The 22,360-nt window shown below is 40.9% G+C and overlaps 3 protein-coding genes across 3 annotated transcripts; 2 read left to right on the top strand and 1 right to left on the bottom strand.

Annotated features, from left to right (window-relative positions):
* Positions 1–852: 852 nt before the first annotated feature.
* On the bottom strand, positions 853–1,389 carry LOC138884987 (uncharacterized). Its single transcript, XM_070165868.1, has one exon. It carries the CDS (start codon positions 1,387–1,389, stop codon positions 853–855), a length of 537 nt encoding a protein of 178 aa, XP_070021969.1.
* Positions 1,390–13,962: 12,573 nt separating this feature from the next.
* On the top strand, positions 13,963–14,589 carry LOC138884986 (uncharacterized). Its single transcript, XM_070165867.1, has one exon. It carries the CDS (start codon positions 13,963–13,965, stop codon positions 14,587–14,589), a length of 627 nt encoding a protein of 208 aa, XP_070021968.1.
* Positions 14,590–17,156: 2,567 nt separating this feature from the next.
* On the top strand, positions 17,157–18,569 carry LOC104249301 (uncharacterized). The gene has a single exon (XM_070165866.1). The coding sequence runs from the start codon at positions 17,157–17,159 to the stop codon at positions 18,567–18,569; it is 1,413 nt and encodes a 470-aa protein (XP_070021967.1).
* The last annotated feature ends 3,791 nt before the right edge of the window (positions 18,570–22,360 follow it).

The raw sequence follows: 22,360 nt of genomic DNA, 5'->3' as shown, positions 1-22,360 counted from the left end.
CCACAAACCAGTAGGTAGGGAGTTGCCCCAGTTAATGTGCGAACTATGGTACGATATCCAAGTAAAGCAAATGGAACTTTCTCATGTCATTGTTTGTAATTGTCTACCATTTTCCTCAATATCTTCTTTGATGTTCTTGTTGGCGGCTTGTACGGCTCCGTTCGTTTGCATTCTATATGTCTTGGAGTTCCTATGCTTGATCTTGAATGTTTCATATATGGCCTTCATCAAATCGTTGTTGAGATTGGTAGCGTTGTCAGTAATGATTGACTCTGGTACTCCGAATCGACAAACAATGCAGTCCCGAACAAAATCTGCTACAACCTTCTTAGTTACAGCTTTATAAGATACAACTTCAAACCATTTTGTGATGTAGTCTATGGCTACCATAATAAACCTATGCCCGTTTGAAGAAGCAGGCTCGATTGGGCCGATGACATCCATACCCCAAGCGTAGAAAGTCCAGGATGAACTTGTTGCTTTGAGTTCATTAGGTGGTACTCATATCATGTCAGCATGTATTTGGCATTGGTGACACTTATGAACGCACTTGATGGAGTCTGTTTCCATAGTCATCCAGAAATACCCTGCTCTTAGTATCTTCTTGGCTAAGATGACACCATTTGTGTACGGTACACAGGTTCCGGCATGTATTTCCTCGAGAAATCTGGATGCCTCCTTGGCATCGACACACCGTAGTAATCCCAGGTTAGGAGTTCTTCTATACAAAATTCCCCCACTTTGAAAGAAATGGTTGGCTAATCTTTGAAGCGTGCGCTTCTGAGTATGGGTAGATGTCTCCGAGTATTCTCTCTTTTCCAGGTACTTCTTGATATCGTGGAAGCACATATTTCAGTCAATCTCTTCTTCAACATGAGCACAATAAGCCGGCTGCTTATGGATTCTTATTGGGATATGATCAATGAAATTCTTGTCTGGGTGTTGTATCATGGAGGACAAAGTGGCTAACGCATCTGAAAACTCATTCTGAATCCTTGGAACATGTTTGAACTCTATCTTTATGAACGACTTGATCAGCTCATGTACATAGTGCAAATATGGAAATATTTTAGTGTTCTTCATAGCCCATTCCCCTAGAACCTGGTGTACCAAAACATCTGAATCTCTGATTACAAGCAGCTCCTGAACATTCATGTCAATAGCCAACCTGATTCCCAAGATGCATGCCTTATATTCCGCCATATTATTGGTGCATGGAAACATGAGTTTTGCGGACACCGGATAGTGTTGGCCGGTTTCTAATACTAAGACAACTCCAATACCAACTCTGTTAAAGTTTGATGCTTTGTTGAAGAACATCCTCAAACAATCATATGCCTCGGTGATATCTTCTCCAACAAATGACACCTCCTCATTGGGAAAATACATTTTCAATGGTTTGTATTCTCCGTCTACAGGATTTTCCGCCAGATGATCCGACAATGCTTTCCCTTTGATCGCCTTCTAAGTTACATAGACTATGTCGAACTCACTCAGCAATATTTGTCACTTTGCTAACTTACCCGTAGGCATGGGTTTCTAAAAGATATACTTTAGGGGATTCATCCTTGATATGAGATATGTAGTGTATGCACAGAAATAATGCCTCAACGTCTAAGCTATCCATGTCAAAGCACAGTAGGTTCATTCTAGCAAAGAGTACCGAGCTTCATAAGGCGTGAATTTCTCTCTCAGATTGTATATTGCATGCTCATTTCCTCCAGTTTCATCATGTTGTCCTAAAACATAACTGAATGCCCCATCTAATACTGACAAATAAAGCAGCAGAGGCCTTCCCGATTCTAGAGGGACCGGAACTGAAGGTTTAGATAAATAGTCCTTGATTTTGAAAAAAGGCTTTTTGGCATTCTTCAGTCCAGCTTGTTAGAGCATTCTGAAGATTGACTCACATATCACGGTTGATTGTGCTATGAAGTGGTTGATGTAATTGAGGCGCCCTAAAAAACTCATCACATCTTTCTTATTCTTTGAAAGTGGAAGTCTTGGATAGCTTTGACTTTTGATGGGTTTAACTCAATCCCTTTATGACTGACGATGAATCCTAACAGCTTTCCAGTAGGGACTCCGAAGGCACATTTTGCAGGATTTAACTTCAAATTGTATTTTCGAAGCCGGTCAAAAAATTTCTTCAAGTCTGATATATGATCCGAACTCCTTTTAGATTTGATGATAACATCACCCATGTACACATCTATTTCCTTGTGAATCATGTCATGGAAGATGGTTGTCATGGCTCTTATGTAGGTGGCTCCAGAATTCTTCAAACCAAACAACATCATTTTGTAACAGTATATCCCCCATGGTATGATGAAGGCAGTCTTTTCGGCATCCTCTTCATCCATCCAGATCTGATGGTATCATGCGAAGTAATTCATAAAGGATTGGAGCTCATGCTTGGCGCAGTTGTCAATCAGTATGTGTATGTTGGGCAACAGGAAATCATCTTTGGGACTCGCTTTGTTCAGATCTCGGTAATCGACACATACTCTAACTTTCCGATCATTATTCGGAACTAGCACAATGCTGTCCAACCAAGTCAGATATTCGACCACTCAGAAAATCTTGGCTTTGATTTTCTTGGTGACCTCCTCTTTTATCTTCAAACTCATATCTGGCTTAAACTTTCTGAGCTTCTACTTTACCGGTGGACCCATGGGATTAGTGGGTAGCTTGTGAGCCACTATGGATGTGCTTAAAACAATCATATCGTCGTAGGACCATGCAAAGATATCTTCACACTCTTTTAGGAATCTAATAAACTCTTCCTTCTCTGACGATGATAAATGAATACTTATACGTGTTTTTATTACCGTTTCGAAATCCCCTAAGTTAACGGCCTTAGTTTCCTCCAAATTAGACTTTGGTTTATTTTCAAAGTTTTCTACTTGTCTGATGATTTCCTCAGGTATTATATCATCTTATAGATCCTTTGAATCATTATCCTTATGTTGTGTTGCCTCATTACATGTCACAGTCGTAGGTTCATTGTGATAGGTAATAATAATGCTGAAAAGAAGATGTAAAAATAATAATAAATACGAAAAGTTGTAATGCATTAATAAAATCTTAAAATGTCAACAAGTGTGGCTTGATGGCTCAAGCAATTATATCAAAACAAAATATTGAAAATTGTCTCAAATGCTCAAAACTATGTTTTTAAAGTAATTCATGTTAATTTGCCAGACTACCTAGGAACTCGACAGGCCTGGGATGGTGCATCGGTCTAGTTCTTGAGAACAATTCCTTTCTCTATGGTCTAAATGGTAAGGTTTTCCTCCTCCTCCTCCTCAACTATTGCAATGCAGTCCATATCTTCTTCATCTAGAAACAACTTCCTTATGCCAGCTAAAACTTCATCTTTCTCAAATTCCAACATCATGTCAGCTTGATGGAATGTCTGGTGCAGAGGTGGTACCGATTTTTCCAGTAGATAATAAGGACCACACCATGGTGGTGACCAGTTCTGGTATTCTTGCCACGTGTATTCATATCCGAGATCAAAGTCGTGCCATGACGTTGTGGTTGTACGGGTTTGGTGATCCCTTGAATATTTTTGCCAAGACCCTTGCTAGGTTCATACTCCGTCTATAGTAGTATGCTTTCTATTTAGTTGCTCCATCACTGGTCCTTTTCAATTGCGTTGACTCGTTCAATGCGATAATATGTTTCTCCACCCAACTTCTTTTTTTCGATGATCGGAACAGTATGATTGGTGTAGATGGGGTTACTTCCATCTCCATGAATGATCACCTCCTGATGGTTCCACTCATACTTCACAGCCTAATGCAGGGTTGAAGCCACCGCACCGGTAGCATGTATCCATGGTCTCCCCAATAACAGGTTGTAAGTAGTAGATATATCTAGCACTTGGAACTAGGCATCAAACAAAGTTGGGCCTATATGTAGACTAAGTTCGATATCTCCAATGGTGGCTCTCTGAGATCCATCAAACGCCTTCACATTCTTGCTTCCCATCCGTATCTCGTGTAGGCCTTTACCTAGTCTCTTCAGAGTAGTCAATGGGCATATGTTGAGACTTGAACCCCCATCTATCAAGACCTTGGAAATGAACTTATCCTCAAATTGTACCATGATGTGTAGTGACCTGTTGTGACTCAGTCCTTTCGGTGGTAATTCATCTTCATGAAAGGAGATTTTATGGCTCTCCAATACCTGTCCGACCATGTTAGCCATCTCTCCACTAGTGATGTTGGTGGGTACATAAGCTTCACTCAACACCTTCATCAGAGCATTCCTGTGTGTGTCTAAGTTTTGTAGCAGTAATAAGATGGATATCTAAGCGGAAGGTTTGTTCAAGTGGTTAACAACAGAGTACTCTCTCGTTTGTACCTTTTCTCCAGAGATCATCAGTGCCAGTCTCGACAACAGGCGGCTTAGGTGCGGCTTCCTTGCTTGTTCCTCCTAGGTTCTCAAGTGTATAAACTCTGTCAGTTCTAGTCATACCTTGTGCTGCATTTGTTTCCTCCATTTTTGCTTTTCCTTTTCTTCTTACTTCCACAACATAGTCCCATAGGATGACATCAGACTTGTAGGATGGTGTGGGAGATACCATTACAGTGAAGGGTGTAGTTACCTCGACTTCAAAAGGCGCCTGGGTCTATACCACAACTGGTGTGAGGGTGACTGATATGTTTTAGGAGCATCCCCCTCTCGAATGAGTCCGATGCACCCCTCCTAATCCCATAATTTGTCAGTCTCTATCACATTTACTCCATCACCTATATGTGATTCGAGAGAGGATTGATACGAACATTTGGTACAACTTCTTTTACCTATATGACCTTGGTGTCGATCAACATCTGAATCTTGTTGTAAAGCCCCAGAAAATTTCGCTAAGTAATTTAGGATTTTGTGGTACCAGGTGGGCTAATTATAATATTTTACGTGCTACTAACATGATGGACATCAATTGGGTTTGGTAAATAAGTGTATAAGTCATATAATAAGTAATTTGGGGTCCAAGGAAAGGCCTAAGTCTAAGTAAAGCTAGAAAATTACATAATGGGCTAAAATTCCAAATGAGTGCGCACAAGTCCCCACTTTGGACTAGCATATCTAAATATATATAAGGTTTTATGTGATGAACAACCTTTCTAATGAAATATCTTAGAGTCTAGTTTCTAACTCTTTAAACCGTTTGTCATTTGGACATTCCTACACAAAGTTATGATCAAATTACCAAAGGCTAGTTTTGCGATCGATTTTGCGATCGCAAAACGACTCCGCAGGCCGCATACGCATCACATAGTGAAGCAGAGTCGGGCAAAATATTATGCTGTCGCATAATTGATTATGTTGTCGATTATGCTATCGCATAATGATTATGCTGTAAGTCTGCTGCCCACATATCGATTATGCTATAGCGTAATTGCACCACATATTTGACTTCGGGGGTCATTTTTGAAAATTTTCATATCCGAACCCACTTTGATAAATAAGTTTGGGGCTTCCTTTGGGGCTATTTTATACTAAATCTAGAGAGAGGTGAGAGAATATTAGAGAGAAGGAGGAAGCCTAACACTATAACCATTCAATCTTTTATCAATCTTCAAGAATCAAGGAAACCAATCACAAGATCTTCATCTAAGAGGTAAGGGTCTACACACTAGACTTTTATTTCGAGTTTTGGGTATAAGATGGGTTATTGAGGTATGATTCTTGGGTGTAATAGTATTATATGCATGCATGTACAAATTAGGTTTGTGGGAAGATTGTTGAACACAAATAAGTAAAGATTTGGTTGGGAAAATGAAGGAAATCTTGTAGATGAGCTTTGAAATCAAGATGCACAACTAGTGTTTGATAAAATGCTCAAATGAGCTGAAACCATGAATAGCTCCCTAATTTTTGTTCGATTTTGTTATGTCTCAAAGTAGATTGGGATTGCTAGAATTTCCGGAATGTTGTAGTAACTTAAGAAAAGCTTAAACAAGGTATGTTGGCTAAACTTTCTCTCTTAGAATCAAATTCCTTAAATGTTTTCATATGTTCAAGAATGGTTGGCTCAAAGTTCATAAATCTTATATTCCGGGCCATTACCCATAAACATGACTAGTCTGAAATGAGCCTTATGAATATATATATATATATATATATATATATATATATATATATATATATTCTAAGTATGAGTTGCGTAGTAAAACGTTACGGCTTTGAGTCGTGTTTCAAATAAAGGCTAGTATGCCAAATTGTGTGAAAATATGGTTGATACTCCTAATTGCTCTTATGTGTCCCAAATGTATTTGATTGATTGTGTCTGGTTGTGGGTAATCTATAAAGATGTTTGAAATGAATTAGATGAATTTGGAAAATAGTGTGTGGCAAACGTGCCGAGAACTTTAGTTATAATTGTGCTTGGTGATGCCTATGACATGAGAACCTGTTAACAGATTATGAAATGAGCCTTGGCTTTACTTTCCGTAAATGACTTCAAAATAAAGTGGCCTAAAGGCTTTGTACTCAATTATTCCCATAAGTGGTTGTTCGAGATAATGTTTTGCCTTATAAGTACATCCAATGTGATCCGAGTTGTTACATACTCCAATGTTGAAATTGTATATTGTTATGATTGGAAAAGAGTAATTCAATAATAATCGGTGTAATTTCTTGTTTATGACTTTGATGTGTGTTTCTATTGTGGTTTGGTGTGTCCCCTCCTTTGGGAAGAATCTTTTGTGTTTAAAGTTCCATTGCTAATGAACTTGAGATGTATAATTTCTGAAATACTCTATATGCCCACGATTCATGATTTCTCCCGTGTGTACTTGACATCTTGAATTGAATGGCTTGTTGTTGAAATTGATATTGATGTGAAATATGTGGAAAGAACTCGAATTATGAAATGCGGCCAAGTGCCAAGTGTGACATAATTATTGGGGCCACTAGTGCCGAAGGAATTGAAACGTGTGGGAAATATAGAATGAAATGATTGATGGAAAAATGGACACGTCTTGAGTAAGACGACTTAGCTGATCGGGCCGAGATTGGACGTCATGCCACACACATGGTGGTACTGTGCTAATATTGAAACTGGAAAGTGACTATGAAATTGTGATTGAGGTACACGTCTCAAATAAGACTGCTTAGCCGATCGGGCCGAGATCAGATGCTATGCAGCACACATGGTGGAGTTGTGCAGAAAATAATTGAAATGGGAATTGATATTGTGGAAAAATATCTATAAGGGATATGACCTAGCCGGTCGGGTTTTGATCGGACTCCATGCTAAGATTCACAGTGGAATATGTATATGTATATATTGGCACAAAAATTGTGATTGAAATTAGGAGCTGGTTATGATGTGCATATTGTGAACAGTGGTATTGTGAATTGTGGTGAATCGGTACTAAATATCTTCTATCTAATAATAGTATTGTCTTCATATCCCGAGTTTCATTTTCACCATATGAACTTTCGTATATTGAAAAAGATTGTTATGTTTAACTTGGCCTTTGGATATCATTGATTGTTACTTGTTGTTTATATGGTTGTCTTTTCTTATATTGGCATTCTATTTTGAAAGAGGACTTTTAGCTATTCATACTAGTACTATTCGACAGTACTAACATCCCTTTTGCCGAGAGCGCTACATCTTTAAATAGATGTAGGTGGTTCCATGGCAGACAGTGTTGGTCGCAGCAAGTGGCGCATCCTCTTTTCATCCAACTTGGTGAGCCCCATTTCATTTCGGGGTCCTATATCATTTGTTTATCATGTACTTGTATTTTGAGGTATAGCCGGAGCCTTGTTGCCGGCATTTCCATATTACTCTTCAGTTGTATTTAGAGGCTCCGTAGACAGGTTGTGGGTGGTGTTTGATAATGAGGAATTGAATTGGAAATATTGATATTTGGCAAAGATGTATAAAACTTGTAATATTTTGAAAATTATGAACGGAGTTGCTAATGGAAATGAATTGGAAGTCACTAATGATATATTTTCAGAATTTGATTAATGGAGTACATCTCTTCTTTATTCAAAGATGAATTTGGGTAGTATGTAACCTAACAGGCTTGCTCGGTCGGGTTTACTCGGTTGAGCACCGGTCGCGCTCCTCAGTTTTTGGGGCGTGACACGTGTCTTTCAATGTGTGGCACTTATCATTGGTATGACCCTTCATGCCTAAATGATAGGCACATGTTTTGTTGGGGTTGATTCACTGGGTGGAATTCTCCATAACAATGGCAGGAATGGGAGTAACATAACCAGCGGCCTTTAGTCTCATGTACAATTGTTCTATGGGTTGAGAAATTAGGGTGTATTGTCTAGGCGGTCTGCGGTCGAAATAGGGTTGTGGCTTCTGGTATTTTGGTGGGCGGGTGGTGGTGAATGGTAATATGCAAATTCAGTATTATAGGTATAGTCAGTGGTAACAGGTTGTTGGTATCTTGGGGGTGAAGGTTGGTATGTGGGTGGAGTTGTTTGGTATATGAGAGGAGACTTACGACCATGGGCTACCATTATGGGTATTGAGTTGAATGGTGGTGGTGATGTTAAGGGGTTGGTACTGGTGGCAGGTTAAGGTTCTGGGGAAGTGCGGGATATTGGTGTGGTGCAGGAGGATTTGGTGGTGGTGTTTGGTTTTGGGTGTTTTGTGGTGGTGTTTTATTTTGGGTAGTCCAATTTTGCTGGTTAATGTCGGGGACATTGAGAGTGAGGGAGAAGTTTGCCAAATTTCGGACCTGCTCTAGCTCACCTTATAGTTCCAAGATTTTCTGCTCCAGACGTAAGACCATCTCATTCAGTGCTAGAGTACTTCAGCCATCTGAAGTTTCAATGTTTTCCACCATGGTAGCATTGTCTTTCCTGATACCACTCAAATCATCTATTTTCCCTTTTCTTTTTCTTTTGTCTTTAGGATCTCTTGGTGGAGGAGGAGGTGGAGGACCTCTGGATCTAGTGTGATATGCTGATGATACCAATATGCACGAATCAACCTTTGGGAATGGGAATAATCAAAAGAAAAAAAAAGGTAAAAGTTAACTAAGTTAGTAAGGAATATTAAAAGAGTGTTTACAATATTAAAACATGTATCACAAAGTCATGCAATAATTTGCGTCCTAATTTGGGGACCTCATTGCGCCCAAGATAGGCCTAAGCGACACATAGACTTAGAGAAAAATGAGTCAATCTTTTACTAAATCGACAATAATAGTAAAGTTACTAATGGCATTTAGCCTTATTACAATCAAAATCTAAAGCTAAGCTAGAAAGCAGTAAAGAACATCATTTCCTAGTCTACTTAGTCCCTGAAGGACCTTCTTCGTGCTTGGCTCTTTTAACCCCATCAATCAAGTTCCCTAGATCACACATATCTAACAGTAAGTAAGCTTTTCCTAGATGCCCTCCTTCACTGCCATTCGTGCCTTGACAATCTGAGAGTCTCTTTCTCATCTTTCCCTCGAGCTCAATCAATCCTTGTTCTAAGTATTCTAATCTCTCTGTTGACTTAGTGGCCATCTCCTTCCATTCCTTTATCGCCTCCGTGTTTACTTTGTGTTGTTCCAGATGTTTACCTTTAGACTTGAAAACCCTTTTGCGTAGCCTTCTGTATTTAACATGTGCCTCAACAACATCATCTATGATCCTGTCCTTCATAATGACTCATGGCTTGACGTCTCCCGCTACGTCATCCTCCAACCATGATAAATAGTAGTACACATAACCGGCATGATACCTGTTTGGCTCAATGGTTTCTCTTTCCACAATGATATTTTTGTTCCACATGTGTTGTGCCTCAAACTTGAATGAAATGACGTCTCCTTTGAAATCTGCCTTGTACTCGACCATGTTGGAAACCCGAGGTATGACTTGTTTTCTTCTCGCTTGCCTCATTACCCTTATAGGAGAATAAGGATAGATGGATTGCAACCTGATTAGTAAACAATGAGTATTCCCTCTTGACCTGATGATGAACTCACTACAAAGAAACCACTCAAACATCCAATGTACCTGCTCATCCGTCGGATTACTGAAAAAACGTACCCAACTTACAACATTTCCAGGTTGTGAAAACATGTCTGGGATAAATTTCATTTTCTTTGGGTGATGGTAAGCTATGTAGTCATTCGACGGCCCTCGCAGAAGCTCTTGACGATACTCTCCTCTCTAAAGTGTTCCAGCAACCAGACTAGTAGTAACAGATTACAACCCTCAAAGTGTCCAAATCCCCGCTTGTTCTAATCGAGAGTGCGGTGCATTTCAGCTAAGATCATAGGGATGATAGTATAAGTTTGTACCTCGATGCCTTCCATCATGGTCGTGGCGACCATGGCCAAGCGAGTATGAATCTTTACTCCTTTCATTAAAAATATCAGCAACCCCAAGAAGCAGACGATGAACACATAAACCTGGCAGTGCATCCAACCCATGGAAGTAATGGCAAGTTCATCATGATGAATATGATACGACTTTGTATGCCCATAACTCTCGTTAAGATATTCAAAAGGGATGTATGATTTCTTTAAACAAAGCAGCTCATCATTTTTCTTAAAACCCAACATCTTTAGAAAACTACGGGGGTTACGATTCTCTGGTACTAGTAATCCCAGACTATCCCATGGCAACTTAGCGCATCCTCCTATTTCTTCTAGGAGAGAAGTCATTTCTATATTGCTAAATCAAAGACATCTCTTTTCTCGTCCCAGAATATGGTAACAACCTCAATCAATGCCCTATTTGGTCGAATGTTAAGCAAAGAGGGCAGGTCACCAAGTACTCTTCTCACATGATTCTTATCGCAAGGTGCAACGTCTTTCCACCAGTCAAGTAGCAAAGGTGGGATGGTTTGGACCATACCAAACCTGGGGACTTCATGCTTCATTTTCTGCAGACAATGATTATCCCGTTTCCCTCCATATTTTACTATTTATGCAATAATGATCAACACGTTGGCACATTTTCTCTAAGTAATGCACGTAATATGATAGTGTCCATTGGGATTGTGGAAATCCCATCAGACTTTGGATAAGGTTTATCTTAGCGGGTTGTTACGTTAATAACGCTCTAACCCGTACAAGGTTTAGCATGATGCATGTACATTTCAAGTTGGAGTAGGGTTTCTAGAATGGTCTAGCCTGGTCTCCCAAGTGGACAACTTGAGAGAGAAAGGCATGGCACCGTCGATTTCACTGCTGATCGACTAGCCTACCGCAAATAAGCTTTTTCGATTAAAAAAGGGTAATTTTTGGAAGAGCGTGGACATTCATCAAGAAGTCTCTATGTTGATAATTGGCACGAGTAGAGTATAATGAGGGCATGCTTTATGCAGAGATAATAACACATTGCCAAGTATTTGCATGATAGAATATGTAAAAGCAATAAATAATATAGAAAAAATGAACATGGAAAGAATAGAGAAGAAAGACAAAAAGGAGAAGTCAATTTAGTTCATAAAATATTTGCGGGAATGTAATAACACGGGTAAGGAAGTAGGCATGATATAGCAGTTTTAGGCAAGATGAATTATAAGTGGGGATTTTAACCATTATTTGCTCTCTTTTTACTTGCGTTTTGAGCTTTAAATGCGTAAAGGTATTCCCGAAAACTAACATATTATGCTTTCTTGCAGGGATTGTTCACAATGAGCCAAAGAAGCCATGATCAACTCAAAAGGGAGTAAAACTTGAACAAAGACAAAGACTGGGCCAAGAGCTGTGGAACGCGGACTGCGATAGAAAAGTGCGGCCGTAAAAGTATCAATCCAGACGCGGTCATTAATTCGTGGACATAGAATTGGAGAATCAGAGAGGTGGTTTTTGGGCAAAAACATGGACGCAGACTGCATCAGAAAGAAGCGGCCACGAAAGTCTCACCGCGGCTGCGGTTAGAATTATGCAGATCGTGGTGGAGGAGATTCAGAGAATTAACAAATTCAAGCAACAACAAGAGTGTGGTCTGCGGTGGAATTACGCGGCCATGAAAATCCACTACGCGCCCGCGATGGAAATTATGTGGTCTACGAAACAAGGTGCATCCTAGTCTTAGATATAAATAAATGCGGATCGCACTCAATATTATACGGCCGCGAAAGTAAGTGTGTGGTTGCGGTCAGAATTATGCGGGCGCGAAACTTCCGCAAGGGCATTTTTGTTCGAAAATTTCAGCCTAGTATAAATAGATCTTTATCACATTATTAGTTTAAGTTATGTTTTGCTGAGTACGTGAGACGGCTGTAGTTTCTATTTTTTGAAATTTTGAACTAGATTCACCTTTTTAACATTGGCTTTTCATATTTTAATCTAGTATTATGGATTTTATCCTTTATTTCCTCTTTGATTTATGTTATTTTCATGAGTAGATAAACCCATATCTAGTGTTGTGACCCTACCCTAGTGTGGGTATCTGATCGGTATTGAATTTTAGGGTTTGAATGTGTATGGATTAGTGATATTTAGCCTAGTTCTTGATAGAACTTTAGAATTAGTGGTTGCAAACACTGATTCATGCCTTTATGACTTAGTCTCTACTTGACAAAGAGGACTAAGTCTAGGAAAGCTAGGCTAACAAGGAATTGGGGTGAACTCAAGAAATTGATAGCCCCAATTAAAGAGTTAAACCTAGAGATAGTAATACCCGACTTGAGCTAAAATCACTTGAATTGCATGAATACCCATTTGGACTTGAGAAAGCCAAATTGGGAAAAATCACTCAAACTTCCGAGAGGTATAGAGTGAGCACTCGGGTGTGATTGCTATATTACGACCCCAATTAATCACAAGCTTGCCCTAGATTCTACTACCCATTAGATATCCACCTAGGAGGCTTGGACCAAGGTGGATATCTAAATAGTGTGATTCTACTGCACCGACCATCCTCTCTACTCAATAGTAGTGCAGGCTTGGACCCGATCAATTTTTGGTGTCGTTGCTGGGGAGTTAGATAGTTTTAGATATATATCTGAGTATTTGTGTGTTGTGTTTTTCTTTCCTTCTGTTGTTCTAATCTTGTGCGTAAATTGCTTCTAGGTACTAAATGGCTCTTAACAATGAAGCCCTCGGAAATTTGCAATTAGGGGAGGAGGTAGATAACGATCAAGTGGATGAGGTTCAACCCAAACCTCAAATACAAAGGAGAGTCCGGCCGCCTAATGACAACGTCCCAAACCCTCCCCCACCTCCTCCAAGGTCAGCACACAGGGTGTTGCCCAATGAAGGCTATGCAAGTGTAATAGTCCTGCCAACGATTAGGGTGGGCAACATTCAAATAACCAATGTCATGCTTACACTGCTGGAAGAGAGGGGTTTCTTCACCGGAGCTCCACACCAAAACGCATATAAGCATCTCAAAGGTTTTGTGAACACATGATGGGGAAGAGAGCAGACGAATGTATCTGAGGACGCATTGAGGTTAAGGCTTTCCCCCCTTCCTCTAGGGGGGAAGGCTTTAGATTGGCTGGAGAGGTTACCCAACTATACCATACACACTTGGGATGAGTTGACCGAGAAATTCATTGCAAAGTTCTTTTCGCCGGGACATATGGCAATACTAAGAGATGAGATCCTTGCTTTTAAACAAGAGCCAAATAAACCGCTGCATGAAATTTGGAAAAGGTACCGGATGATGGTAAAGGAGTGCCCTAATAAGGACATGACCGAAGCCATGATCAAATAAACCTTTTATAGGGGGATAAATACAACTAACCAGTGTGTGGTGAATCGACTCGTGGGGGGTAATTTCATGAACACGCCATATGCCGAAGCATGTGAAATATTAGATGTGATGGCGGATACTTCTTCATCTTGGCAAAGTAGAGTTAACATTCCTTAGGGTGATTCGAATGTTATTCACCTACATAACGAGCTTCTTGACCACGGACAAGCTATAGCGGATTTGACAACCACCATAAATCAATTGGCCAAGGCACAATTGCAACAAATACAAGGGCCAAAGCAAGTGAACGCTATGTAAGAAGTGAACATGATGAAAAGGAAAAGAGGTCAACAAGTTCAAAAAAATCCGGATCAATTTGAGCAAAGTGGTAGTGGTTACAATCAAGATGAGTCATATGATGATAAAAGTGAAGAGGTGCAATATGTTAATAATTACCAAGGTCAACGGAACAATGCTTCGAATCAACAACAATGGAGATCACAGGGAAACCAAAGCAATTGGGGGAACAACAAGAATCCAAATCGGGGAAATAAAAGTCAACAAGGAAATTGGAATAGTGGCAACAACAACAACAACCAAAGCAATTGGGGGAACAACAATAATCAGAATTGGGGTAACCAAGGAAACCAGGGCAATTGGGGTAGCAACAATAATAGTAATTGGGGAGGAAATAACAATCAAGGCGGTTGGAATAACAATAATCAAGGGAATCGGGGGCCGGGATTTCAAAGGCCTCTGATGTATCAACAACCAAACAACATGCCTCCATATCCATCGCAAGGTCCTAGCTCTTCCGACAATGAGATGGGACGGATTGAATCCATGTCTGAGCAAATGATGAAGAAAAATTCCGACTCTGATGCCCAATTAGCCTCCCATAACACTTCTATCCGCAACTTGGAAGTCCAACTTGGCCAAATTCTCAAGTATTAAACACACTCCCTAAGGGGGAACTACGTAGTGATATGGTAGCAAACCCGAAGGGTGAGAACAATACGGGCCATGCTATGGCAGTGATTACAAGGACTGGTAGAGGTAGAGTTGCTAGTACCTCTAATCCAAGGAAGATTGTGAGTGATAATGTGTGATAATAGGCGAAATCTAGGTGATTTAGCTATTGTTTATGCTTCCGCTTGATTATATTCCAATGACATATTATGGTTAATTCACGAAAAATAGGCTCTAATTGTGATATGAATACATTGCAGGATGAGGAGCCTATATGATGTTTTCAAGAGGATATTGGAATGATTTATGAGCAAGAACAACCCCTCAGAGTTGAGTGCGCGCAAGGACGAGACGAAAAAATGGACAAAATCAAGTTTCAAATGCGCGAAGTCGCACAGTAGTTCGCGCGTAAGAAAGGATGAGACAGAATTACGTGCGAAGTTACGCGCGAGCTCGCGCGTGTCCGGTTCGGAAAAAAAGTTATTTAGGGGTAAAATTGGAAATCTTGAGGGAAACCCACTTAACCTATATAAAGTCAAGCTCGCCCAAGGTTAAGTGGAGAGGTTTTTCAGAGTTTAGGGGAAGAAATAGAGAGGCAAGAGGCAAGAGGCAAGGAGGAGTTTGGACCATCAAGTTCTTCTTTTCTTCTCTTGTTTTTGCTGTTTGGTGATGAAATTGAACTTATTTATGATGAACACTAGTATGAGCAGCTAAGACCCATTGTTCTAGGGTCGTGGGTAAAACATGAATGTTGTTGTTTGAAGTTTAATTTGACAAAGTTGGTTTATCATATTGGGTTGTTTATTTAATTCTGTTCTTAATTATTTTGTTGAGTAGCTAATGGTGATATACTATCTACTAATCTTTATTTGAACTCGAAAGTGTAAACTTTAGATTGCACATAGAATTAAATAGAGCAAGTTCTTGAACCCGGGCCTTGGGGAACGGATTTGCAATTGGGATAGACATATACTCAATTGCCTTGCTTGGTTGAAATACAGGAATTGTAAATGCGTTCTTGATTAATCTTAATTCCATAGACATATATGCACTGAGTTGACTTGAATAGGCGAGTAAGAACTCGACAGATTCTTATGAGTAATATTAACCCTGTCAATCAATAACGCAGATAAATTGATTAGTCATTTCGAGCCAAGAACACAACACGATTCTAACTATACTCGTGACCCTAGAATATCTTCTCCTACTGTTTGTTACTCGTAATTGCTATTCGTTTGGTTACTTGTTTTAGTTAGATTAATTCTTTATAGTTAAGTAGTAAAATAATTACATCTCTCTTTTGTGAACAATCTCTTGGGTAGATAAAGAAATTGGGTTTGAATCAGTCAACAGTTAATCATAAGTATTCGTGGGAACAATACTCTACCCACTACTCTATTACTTGACGATCACGTGCCCTTGCGTGAGTGTTTTTGGTCACAACAAGTTTTTGGCGCCGTTGCCGGGGACTTAAAAATTAGCTACTTGACTGAATTGATCTTTTATTACTTATTTATTCGAGTTTTAACTTTCAGTTCACTTTGTTTGTGCTAATACTGGAGTTTCTATTGAATGCGAAGAAGTAGAAGCACAAACAATCTCCTTCCTTTTGATCCCGAAATTGAACAAACACTTAACAGATTAAGGAGGGAGGTGACGCGAGAACCAGAATTGAAAGAGAGTTGGACATCGTAGTTCAACCACAGCCAACTGAGATGGCAGGTAATGAGGAACGCGCGGTGATTGAAGCTGCAAGGCCCAGTCTGGCTAATATGACTGAGGCTATTGTGAACCCTGACATCACTGGGCACTTTGAGCTGAAACAATACATGGTGCAGTTGATCCAATCCACAGGGCTGTTTGTGGGTTTACCTCATGAAGACCCGCAGAGGCACATTCAGAATTTCTTGGAAATTACGGATACCTACAACTATCCGAACGTTTCCAAGGACTATGTCAGGCTAACATTTTTCCCCTTTTCACTGATTGGGGAAGCTAAGGAGTGGTTGAATAAAGATCCAGCAAATTCAATCCTCACCTGGGATGATCTGGCGAGGAAATTCTTAATCAAGTTTTTCCCCACTAAGAAAATAAAGGTATTGAGGAGTCAAATTCTTGGGTTTGAACAACGAGCGGGCGAGACACTGCGTCAAGCATGGGAAAGGTACAAGAAGATGCTCAGAGACTGTCCTCATTATTGCCAGACGGACGAGGTATTGGGTCACACTTTTGTAGATGGGTTAGATGATGCTTCAAAGATGAATCTTGATTCCGATTGTGGGGGTAGTTGCATGGACAGACCGTACAGTGAAATCCAAATCTTGCTAAATAACTTCACTGTTAATGATAATAACTGGGAAGGTGAGGGTGATTCACGAAAGGTAGTTAAGTAAAAATCAGCTGGGTTACTTGAGTTAGACGAAGTGTCAGCCATGAGAGCCCATATTGCAAAGCTGGCCAATCAGATGACTCGGATGACAATGTAGCAACCACAGATAATGCAACACGTACAACAGATGACTATTTGTTGCGAACTCTGTGGTGACAGTCATATGAGTGATATGTACCCCACGAATCCAAAATCCATCTATTATGTGGAGCAACAGAACAGAGGTCCACCGAATCAGCATGCACAATACGGGAATTCTTACAATCGAAGTTGGAGGAATCATCCCAACTTCTCATGGGGTGGAAATCAGCAGAATCAGCATAGACCCCAAGGGAATTTCAATCAGCCTCAGAGACCACCCCAACAAATGGAAGAAAGTACCAATGATCTGCTAAAGAAGTTGTTGATTGACAATCAGCAACTCAGGACTAACTTCAGAAATCTTGAAAGGCAAATGGGGCAGTTAGCAACAACTCAAAACACTAGACCTGCAGGCGCCCTCCCCAGTGATACAGAAAAGAACCCTCAAGTGAATGCAGTTACACTTAGAAATGGGAGGGAGCTAGAGGAAGTGCCAAAGAAAAAGAAAGACAAGCCCATACCTGAGGGAGAGTTGATCCCTAAAGTGACTCAAGAGCAAAAGAATGCTGCTGAAATTTCAGAGCCCATGGAGGCCCCTAGACCACCACCACCTTTTCCCCAAAGATTGCAGAAAAAGACTGATGATCGCATGTTCACAAAATTCCTCTCTATGTTGAGCCAAGTTCAATTGAATATCCCACTCGTTGATGTGCTTCGTGAAATTCCAAAGTATGTTAAATACATAAAAGATATAGTGGCTCACAAGAGAAGATTAACTGACTTTGAGACAGTTGCACTTACTAAGGAGTGCACTTCTAGGGTCCAAAATAAGCTCCCTCAAAAGCTTAAGGATCTCGGCAGCTTTACGATTCATGTGCGTATTGGTAATGTTGATGTGGGTCGTGCTCTTTGTGATTTGGGGGCAAGCATAAATTTGATGCCCCTATCTTTGTTCAAACAACTGGGTCTAGGAGCTCCAAGGCCAACTACTGTGATGTTGCAGCTGGCTGACAGATCGATAGCACACCCTGAAGGGGTGATTGAAGATGTGTTGCTGCAGATTGGGAAATTTATCTTCCCAGCTGATTTCATTATCCTCGATTATGTGGCTGATGAACTGGTTCCAATCATATTGGGGCGACCCCTCTTAGCTACTGGTGATGCAATTATCAAAGTGAGAGAGGGAAAGATGATTTTGCGGGTAGATGACATGGAAGCAGTTTTTAATGTCTACAGAGCAATCCAACTTTCCCGCCACTATGAGGAGCTCTCAATGATATTTGTTGTTGAGGCTGATGAGCAGATTCGTTATCCGAGTGTATATCTAGACGATTCTCTAGAGAAAGCACTTATGTTACTTGATAGCCTGGGGGCTGATGAGGAGGTTGAGGAGATGATGCACATCCTTGATACATCTTGTGTGTACCTGCAAGGGACGCACCCCTTCGAGCCTTTGAATAGACCAGAGGGGCCTCCTCTAAGGCCATCAATTTAGGAAGCCCCAAAATTGGAACTTAAACCCCTTCCACCTCACCTGCAATATGCTTATTTGGGTGACTCTGACACTTTACCTGTTATTATCTCATGTGACTTGTCTAAATTGCAGGAAGAAAAGCTGTTGAGAGTGCTATGTGAGCACAAGTGAGCACTTGGGTGGACTATGTCTGACATTAAGGGCATTAGTTTATCCTTTTGCATGCACAAAATCCTCATGGAGGATGGACACAAGCCCAGTGTAGAGCAACAACGCCGACTCAATCCAATTATAAAAGAGGTGGTAAGAAAAGAAGTGATTAAGTGGCTCGATGCAGGTATTGTATTCCCTATCTCAGACAGCAAATAGGTAAGCCCCGTCCAATGTGTACCCAAGAAAGGGGGGGTGACTATAGTAGTTAATGAGAATAATGATTTAATACCTACAAGAACTGTCACCGGGTGGAGAATTTGCATTGATTACAGAAAATTGAACAATGCCACCCGGAAGGACCACTTTCCCCTCCCCTTTATTGACCAAATGCTTGATAGATTAGCTGGCCAGGAGTACTATTGCTTCTTATATGGTTACTCAGGGTATAATCAGATTGCTATAGCCCCAAAGGACCAAGAGAAACCACTTTTACGTGTCCTTATGGCACGTATGCGTTCAAGCGAATGCCTTTTGGTCTTTGTAATGCACCTGCGACTTTTTAAAGGTGTATGATGGCCATTTTTACTGACATAGTTGAGAGGTTTGTGGAAGTGTTCATGAACAATTTTTCTGTGTTTGGTTGCTCTTTTGATAACTGCTTGATGAACCTTGATAAAGTACTTGCTAGGTGTGAAGAGACTAACTTGGTGCTAAACTGGGAAAAGTGCCATTTCATGGTACGTGAAGGTATAGTCCTGGGGCACAAGGTGTCCAAAGATGGTCTGCAGGTGGACAAGGCAAAGGTGGAAGTGATTGAAAAATTTCCCCCACCGATATCTGTCAAGGGCATTCGCAGTTTCTTGGGCTATGCAGGTTTTTATCGTCGTTTCATTAAAGATTTCTTGAAAATTTCCTCTCCCTTGTGCAGGTTGCTTGAGAAAGATGTTGCCTTCAAATTTGATGATACCTGTTTGAAGGCATTCGAGGAGCTAAAAAGAAGGTTGGTTACTGCACCAATTATAATTGCTCCGGATTGGGAGCAGCCATTCGAGTTGATGTGCGATGCTAGCGACTTGGCTGTTGGTGCTGTCTTGGGGCAAAGGAGAAATAAGATATTCCACTCCATCTACTATGCGAGCAAAACTTTGAATCCAGCTCAGATGAACTACACCGTCACTGAAACAAAGTTGCTTGCAGTGGTGTGGGCGTTTGACAAGTTCAGGTCATATCTTGTGGAGACCAAAGTCATCGTTTACACAGATCATTCAGCCATCAGGTACCTATTTGATAAAAAGGATGCCAAGCCGAGACTGATTTGGTGGGTCCTACTGCTGCAAGAGTTTGATTTAGAGATCCGAGACCGCAAAGGAACAGAGAATCAAGTGGCTGATCAATTGTCCAGATTAGAAAATCGGAACCATGTAGCTGAAGGGGATGCAATCAAAGAAACATTCCCTGATGAGTAGTTATTGGCAATCACCTCAAGTACCACCCCGTGGTATGCAGATTATGTGAACTTTATTGCAAGTGGGGTGACACCACCAGAATTGACACCAGACAATAGACGAAGGTTCTTGCATGATGTGAGGCTCTACATGTGGGATGAGCCATTCTTATACAGGCTATGTGCAGATCAGTTGGTGCGGAGATGTGTTCCTGAGGAGGAGATGAGTGCCGTACTTTATAGTTGTCACGCCTCGTCATACGGAGGTCATCACGATGGAGACAGGACCGCCCAAAAAGTGCTACAATCAGGTTTCTATTGGCTGAAATTGTTTAGAGATGCACACACCTTTGTTAAAATATGTGACAGGTGCCAAAGAATCGGGACGATCACTAAGAAGCACGAGATGCCGATGCAAAACATCCTGGTAGTGGAGCTTTTCGATGTTTGGAGAATTGACTTCATGGGACCTTTTCCTTACTCGAACGGCTATAGATACATCTTGGTGGCAGTTTATTATGTGTCTAAGTGGGTGGAGGCCATTTCTCTTACCCCTAATGATGCAAAGGTGGTGGTAAGCTTTGTCAAGAAGCATATCTTCACACGCTTTGGAACTCCCAGAGTGTTGATCAGCGATGGAGGTATGCATTTCTGCAACAAACTGTTAAACAATGTCCTTGCAAAGTACGGAGTCAAGCATAAGGTCTCCACTGCCTATCATCCACAGACGAGTGGTCAAGTGGAGGTTTCAAATAGAGAGGTCAAGCAAATTCTTGAGAAAACAGTGAGTGCAAATAGAAAAGATTGGGCCGGAAAGTTAGACGACGCATCGTAGGCGTATCGAATAGCATACAAAACTCCCATAGGTGCTTCTCCTTATAGATTGGTGTATGTGAAGGCATGTCACTTGCCCGTCGAACTTGAGAACAAGACTTATTGGGCAATAAAGAAGCTAAACATGGATGGGGAGTTAGCTGGAGAGAAGAGGTTACTGCAACTCGATGAGCTCAAGGAGTTTCGATTACATGCATATGAGAATGCCAAATTGTATAAAGAAAAGACTAAGAGGTGGCATGACAAGCACATTCAACATCGAGAGTTCGAGCCAGGGCAAGAAGTTCTGTTGTTCAATTCGAGGTTGAAGCTTTTTCCCGGAAAGCTTAAATCTCGTTGGTTGGGCACTTTTGTTGTGGTAAGCGTGAAGCCTCATGGAGCCGTGGAATTGAGAGATATGAGTTCCACTGGCACTTTCTTGGTGAACGGTCAATGGATAAAACATTACTGGGGTGGTAACTTTGCACGTCACAAGAGCTCATTGGACTTGAAGGATGCTTGATAACATGTTGAGTCGTGTCGCGACGTTAAATCAGGCGCTGGATGGAAGGCAACCCATTGAAATGTTGTAACCGTCGTGCCACGATGTTAAATAAGGCGTTGGTTGGGAGGCAACCCATCGATAGTAGTAGTGTTTGATTTTGAGTTTTAACTTACTAACAAATGCAGGCGATGAAGGGCGGGTGAAAGGACCATCAACCAGGAGCAAAACAGGTGACATTAAATGCAAAACTAAACGCCCAGGAGCGCGACTTCGCGCGTATGCTCGCGCGCCTGGGCGAACCTTTCTGCCTGGAACTCAACGGAAGCGCGCGAGCTCCAAACTTCACGCACAAGTTCGCGAACCTTTCTTCCTAGAACTCAACAGAAGCGCGCGAACAAACGCGCGAGCTCCAAACTTCGCGCGTATGCTCGTGCGCCTGGGCGAGCCTTTTAGCTTGGAACTTTTCAGGTGTTTTGTTTTTCTTTTTAGTTTTAGTTTTTCTTTTTATTTCTTTTATTTTTGTAGTTTAATAGGTTATTTGTTTAGACACATTTAACCCTCCCCCCCCCCTTTCTATTAAACAAAACCCATATCCCCTCTTCCAAAATATCCCAAACCCTTCAAAGACACCAAATTCTAGCACCCCTACCTCCATTAACCTCTCTCACGATTCCCTTCCCAAAAAGAAATCACTAGCATCATCTCCCTATCTCGCGATTTTTAACATGGTATGAGCCCTAGTTTTAGTCTTTCTTTCTTTTTCTCTTTCTATTTTCAGATTTTGTTATGTTGTATTTTATGCCATTAGTGTAGATGTGTTTTGTGATTTGGTGTTCAAACTTGGTGAAATATATTGTTGGGTTAGTTTGTTGTAAGTGTGGGGTGGGTAGTACTTGA

The sequence above is a fragment of the Nicotiana sylvestris genome, chromosome 2 (assembly GCF_000393655.2).
Source record: "Nicotiana sylvestris chromosome 2, ASM39365v2, whole genome shotgun sequence".
NCBI lineage: Eukaryota > Viridiplantae > Streptophyta > Magnoliopsida > Solanales > Solanaceae > Nicotiana > Nicotiana sylvestris.
This window is presented reverse-complemented; position numbering and strand designations above follow the sequence as displayed.

Excerpts from the sequence above, each read along its gene's own strand:
- LOC138884987 (XM_070165868.1), bottom strand. The coding sequence starts at position 1,389 with ATGTATTTTCCCAATGAGGAGGTGTCATTTGTTGGAGAAGATATCACC.
- LOC138884986 (XM_070165867.1), top strand. The coding sequence starts at position 13,963 with ATGATGAAAAGGAAAAGAGGTCAACAAGTTCAAAAAAATCCGGATCAA.
- LOC104249301 (XM_070165866.1), top strand. The coding sequence starts at position 17,157 with ATGAGTGATATGTACCCCACGAATCCAAAATCCATCTATTATGTGGAG.